General features: G+C 46.9%; 1 protein-coding gene across 1 annotated transcript; it reads right to left on the reverse strand.

Annotated features, from left to right (window-relative positions):
- Nucleotides 1-1,712: 1,712 nt before the first annotated feature.
- LOC113956733 (complex I assembly factor TIMMDC1, mitochondrial-like) lies at nucleotides 1,713-5,809 on the reverse strand. The gene is made up of 4 exons (XM_027663620.1): nucleotides 5,708-5,809; nucleotides 4,764-4,842; nucleotides 3,259-3,369; nucleotides 1,713-2,950 (listed from the first exon to the last, which is right to left on the reverse strand). Exons 1-4 carry the CDS (start codon nucleotides 5,772-5,774, stop codon nucleotides 2,875-2,877), a joined length of 333 nt encoding a protein of 110 aa, XP_027519421.1. The 5' UTR covers nucleotides 5,775-5,809; the 3' UTR covers nucleotides 1,713-2,874.
- Nucleotides 5,810-6,000: the final 191 nt, after the last annotated feature.

The following is a 6,000-nucleotide window of genomic DNA, read 5'->3' on the forward strand; positions in this document are numbered from 1 at the left end:
CTCTCCTCAGTAAAAACAGATGTCTATCCATGTGCTGAGAAGTGGCAGGGACTTTCAGTTCTTCACGTGAGCCTCTGGCCCTGTTTCACAGCTGCTAAAAACACACACTGTGTAGCACCAAGGCAGGTGATGCAGGGGTTGATAAAGCTGTACCAGGTACAGCTGGCACCAAGGCACAGCTCTGTTTGGTGTGCTGGCAGCAGTGACAAAATGGCACTCAGGTACCCAGCTCGTGACCTCATGTCTGTCAGTTTGCCAGGGATTAACTGAGCAGTGCAGCTACATGTTGTCCTTCTCCCTCCAAGCAGGAGGTTCTCTGCAAAATTGAAATCCAGGGGTAAGATGTTCTCACCATACCCCTGTCACTTGTGTCACCTACTCTGAAGGTGGAGGGACCATAACTTCAGTGCTGTGCTTTTCCTGGGGGTGGAGGGAGTGGGGGTGTGGAGAATCCCTTACATGAGTATTTAAAAAATAAGCTCTGAACCAACTCCTCACTCCCCATTTGGACAGTGAGGGTAAGAAATTAAGAAGTGCAAGGAACAAAATTCAGCAGGAAACTGAGAAACAAATGGCTGCTAATCCTGAGTGCAGCTGGAAGTCTCTGCCTCCCCTTGCTAAAGTGCAGCATAAGGACATGTAGCAGCCCTCCCTTGGGGAAAATCCACACAACTGCTACACCTTGGCTCTGCCTGCCCTCCCACAGGAGAAGGTCCCTGCATCAATGGTCAGGCACAGGAAAATTAGTATTCTTTAGACATCACATCGAATACCACCAAATAGGAACAGAGACAGCAATGACACAGCTAATGGCACCAGAGTGAGGGACATTGGGTGGGGATGTAATAGCAAAAAAAAAAAGAAAAAAAAAGATAAAAGAGGAAAAGATAAGACATGGCTGTGTAAGCACAATGGCAAAAAGGCGATGCAGAAAGGCCTGCTATTTCCTTTTTTGAGGGGGCAAAGGACAACAACACTACTGTCACCAGTGCATGCAGAGGCTAAAACAGAAAGAGGGAGAGACATATCCACACCTCTGCTTTTTCAGATCCTTCACTTACACACAGAAAAGACCAGAGCTCGTCGATGACCACCCTGAAAAGCAGGTATTTCTTCAATGGAAAAATGAACAACAGTGGGATGTTTAAAAAATTAAATGCTCATTTCAGAAGTCAGAAAACACAACACCTTCTTGAAAGCAAACAGTGCTAAAAATCTGCTTTGGGTGGGTGGAATAAGCTCTCTGGGATCGACTGTTCATATTTCAATCAACACTAATTATCTGTAAAAGCATTCAACCAGAACAGACTTGACTACTCTTTTCCTGTGGGAAGCAGACCCAAACCCCCTGCCTGGATGTAATTCCCTTCAGCAGCAGAAAAATCTCCAACAAAGAAAGGGAACCAGAATCCTGGCATTCTGCTTTGAGGGAACAGTGATGGCCCTCCTGAGTAGAGACCATCTTACATTAACTACAGCCCTACCCACAGACAACAACTAACAGCTGATCTCTGGATCAAAATAAAAGACAGACCTGGCACTCTTCTGGCTATTGCCTTTATTACTGGAGAGAGGGAACATCTGATACTGCCACCAGACTGTATTGCTCACTGGTGGGATCTCAGCTAGAGCTCTTCTCAGGGGATATCATTCAAGGGTGCTTCTCTATACTTCTCTGTACTAACATGAAGTACATACTGACATGGACACAATCACCACTGCTATATGGCTTTATTGAGTGTCTTGAACCACATTTCCCCAAAAGGTCATCCCCCAATTTCCAACTTTCAAATGAAATTAGAGGCCTTTTTATTGTTAAAACTGTCCACAGTGCCAAGTTTCCCACCATCACCACCAGAAATAAGTCATCTTTCCTGTGGCCCGCTCAGACTTATATTGAGGAACCCAAAACATGCCTTTTCCAGGGCATTTCTATATCATCCCCAGCTCCTCCACCCTTCCTCAACATTGACTGAAAAATACCCCAAGTACTGTAGGAACCAAGGCCTGAAGAAACCACAGTCAGTAAGTTCTTCAGGTGCTGTCAGCTTTCACCAGGGCACAGCTAACTTCAGCACACAAACTATTCACAGGCCCCTTTTATCTTGAATATTTCTACATTGCTGGTGGTCTGGACACTTTGAGCAGTGAAATGGGTCCTTAGACAAGGCTCTGGAGCTGCCCTCACTCCCTGCCAAACCCAGATGACACTTCCCAGTGTGCAAAGTTGCATTTCCACCTTCTTAGGGGGAACAGGTTTGGCCCTTCTGAGCTCCCGTGCAGTGATGTGCATCCATGAGCAATGTTCTCAGCAAAAGGCTTTTCCACAGGATATGAGTGTGTTCACAGAAGAGTTCCACCATCTGTGGACCGAAGACTTTCATGAGCAGAATCAAAATGCTTTGTATCTGTAAGACCCCAGTCCCGAAGCCACAGGCTTAACTGGGAATATTACTTTTAAAAAATATACAAAGAGCTTGCCTAACCGAATTTTTCAGTCTTCACTTCTTAATACCTTGAGACAGCCTAAAGAGAGAATGCAGCACACATTTTCTCAGGAGATCCTTTTACTGTGGGAGGAAATAAAGATCTTGGCAAAAGTTTAAAAGGGCTTAAACATTTGCCAAGTTCCCTTATTTTCTCCCCTAAACTATCAGTAAAAGCACCTCTTGAGGAAAAGTGTGTGGCTTCTTCTCTTTACACTACCTCGAGGTATTAACTCTGCAAAAGTTCATTGGGCGAAACTTTTGGAGTCTTGTATATTTTTTAAGAGTAATAATCCCTGTTAAGGTTGTGGCTTTGGGACTGGGGTCTTACAGTAGCTTCTTACAACAGAGATCTGGGGAAGACTCAGTAGCTCCTAAAGTCTCCTGCTCAGTCCATCTTCAGCCCTCCCTGGGCGTTGTTTTCCGTTTGGCCCAAGACTTCAGTCACACTGAGCCTGGACTGCCTAAGGAGAGAAGAGAGAGTGCAGAGCAGTTTTATGCCTGTATCCTCCTGACAAAGGCATGACTGCAGAATTCCGGCTCTTGAAAAGTTTATTCTAGAACTGACACTGTTAGTGAGCAAAGTCACACAACCAGTGCCATGGTCTTTTTTCCTCCAAAGCCTCCAGCTATCCCCCTTTCCTCTCTTTACCAGGGATGGAAAGAAGTTCTCAGGCTGGTATGTGAAACACACTGACAACCAAGAGCAGGAGAACTGAGGAGTGTTGTGGAGCCTTTAAATGTCTGAACCACCCTTGGAGCTGCTCCTTACCACTCTGCCAGCTTCTGCTCATACAGCTCCCTGCGCTCGCGAGTCCTCTTCTCCTGCAAGGTCTCACCAGCCAAGCCATGCAATGCTATTAACAGGCCTCCTGCAGGGATCCTACAGGAGGAAGCAGAGAAGTCACGAGTCACCCGGGAGACACACAACAGCAATAACTCACTGGTATTGACAAAAGGAGCACAGGGGAGCCAGACATCACATGGGGGAGCATCGCATTCCCCAAGACTCACACTGCACCACAGACCAAGCTACTCCTATCCTAGTGTGACCCACAAAGCACAGCCTCTCTTCAGCTGTGACTCACCAGAGCCCCTGTGATAACATATTTTGAATTTACTCATTGACAGGGCAAAGGGGTGGAAGAATCTAAGGTGCCCAAACAACTCCTGTAGAGCACTGCACCCATAAGTCAGACAGTGACACCCTTCCATCCAGCTCTGGAGGTACTTGTGTTTTCATTGGTAAAGCTCCCTAGGCTGCTTCCAGGCATGGCCACAGCTGACACCATCCTGGCAGTGACAAGTAGCACATATAAAGCTCATTCTCTTGTTCAGGTGGGTCCCCAGATTCCTTTCTGAGCATATTTACAAATCAGCACTTCGAGAAGAAATCCCAGCTCTGCTCGAACAGTCAGACTTCTCCTGAGTTAAAGATCACTGTCCTGATGGACAGAGCCTCTGAGGGAGAACCACAGATTTCCTCCATGCCCCAGGGAGCTTTAGGGGACTCATGACTACAAGATGTACATGAAGAAGTGCTGCCTTACAGCCTTGGGTTGTGCAGCCCAGCCATGGAGCTTCTCCCTCAGTGTTTCCCAATGGCTGTTGCTCCATATTTTAGCTTTGATGGAGCACATTTTGTAAAAAAGTTATTTTTACACAGACTCTTTACCTGGCAGTCCCCAGGTAAAGTCCTCTTCAAAAGGTGTCATCATGACATCTGACTCCCCTTGTCTGGATTCAGAGCTGCTACAGGAGCAGTTGCTGATGAAGCTGAGAAGGGAGCCCAGAAGCCACGTCTTGCACTCCTGCCTTTACCCAGAGACTACAGAGTTCCTTAAAACAGATATCCCAGTGGTTCTGCACGCAAGCATTGGGCTCAACAGTGACCATGCCAAGGAAGGGGGACATGAGACATGTCTGTAACCCATCCACACAACTACTGTTTACTATTTAACAACAGTTAGTGTCTCCTCTAATAAACAAATAATAGCAAGTGAGATGCTCTACTGAGAGCACTGAGTTCTTACTACTGAGAAAGCAGCAAAACACGAATCAAGAAACAAAGAAGAAAAAAACCCAACAGTTTAAAGGTTGGAAGAAAAGTGACCATCATGAGGTCCCAAGGGAGGTACAGAAAATCCCTCAAGGCAAGAGAGGAAGGGAAGCTCCAGTAGCCCTACCTATGATTCAAGGCTTGGTATGTGCAGCCACAAACACTCTTAAAGAGCAGGTTAAAGTCTCCATCACCCATCAGCAGCAGCCACAACTCACCCAAACGCTGTTCCGAACACGAGGCCGCCTGCCAGTCCCTGCAGGCCCAAGTGCATTCTGAAAAGGGCTCCTGTGAAGCCTAAAAAAAGAACAAGCCCACTGAAACCAGAAGCCTCCCCTCCTCGGCCATCGTGTAGGGAGCTGCTTTGCTGCATTTCTCTTCTCCATGAGCTGACATCTACTTTTAACAGAGCAGAAACCAAGTGCCACGGCCACTGGGAGGGACCCTCACCACACAGTCACCCTGAGCTCTGCACTGAAACATTTACAAAGCTCCTCCTGCTTCAGAAAATCTGCCCAAGAAATGCTAAGAAGTATCTATGAAAGTAAAACTAAGCTCTCTCTCTAGGCTGGAGCATGATCCCTCCCCCCTTTTTTCTGTTCAACAGCAGTTAATAATAGCAGCTGCCATGTAAGGTAGAAAAGATTAGTAAAACACATATCCAACTGTAAAGGCAATAAAGCCTGTAAAACTGAACAAGCAGATCACTTACCCAGAGCCCTGTTGGCAAAAGCAGGCATGCAAAACTTAGCATGAAAAGGGCAGCTCATAAACAGGGCACTGAACTGCTACCAAGAGTGGAAATAAAAAATGCTTTCCCTAATAAATAGGTGGTGATGAGAGCAGGTTATGCACCAAGCGTTGCCTTTACCTCACACGAGCATTTTTCACCCAAAATACTCCAGCAAGCATTCTGAAGATGAACTAATAACCACAAATTAGTCTCAGCAGTGCATCAGTACCTCTGTTACAAATGAAGTTGCACAGCAGGTGAACAACGGAGCAGAGTCACAGCGGGAAGTCAGTGGAACAAGGAGCAAAACCCAGGAGCACAGAAGGCAGAGATCCACTCAAACCCAAGAAATGTGGATACCTGCTCACACCTTTCTGCTAAGATCCTTGCTCACAAGGAGGAAAGCACACAAGGTTAGAGCTCTCTTACCTCCTGCTGCAGCAAAATTACTGATGGTGGTTTTATCGCGGTACACAGACAGCCCGGTGCTCACCATGCTGCAAAGGAAAGGCGCAGAAGAAGTCAGCAGCTGCACATGGAAAAAAGAGAGGCAGCAAAATGCAGCCTGAAATAAAGCTGGATTTCACTAAGCCAACCCTCAGGTTGCCTCCAACCTCCTGGCTGCCCGTCCGTTCAGAGCACACTCGCGCCAGCCACAAGCGCCCGTGACCTCTGTGGCTTTACTGAAGCAGCTGCACAGACACAGGCCAGGGAATACCAGA

The sequence above is a fragment of the Corapipo altera genome, unplaced genomic scaffold (genome assembly GCF_003945725.1).
Source record: "Corapipo altera isolate COAL_440 unplaced genomic scaffold, ASM394572v1 165, whole genome shotgun sequence".
In the NCBI taxonomy this organism is placed as follows: domain Eukaryota; kingdom Metazoa; phylum Chordata; class Aves; order Passeriformes; family Pipridae; genus Corapipo; species Corapipo altera.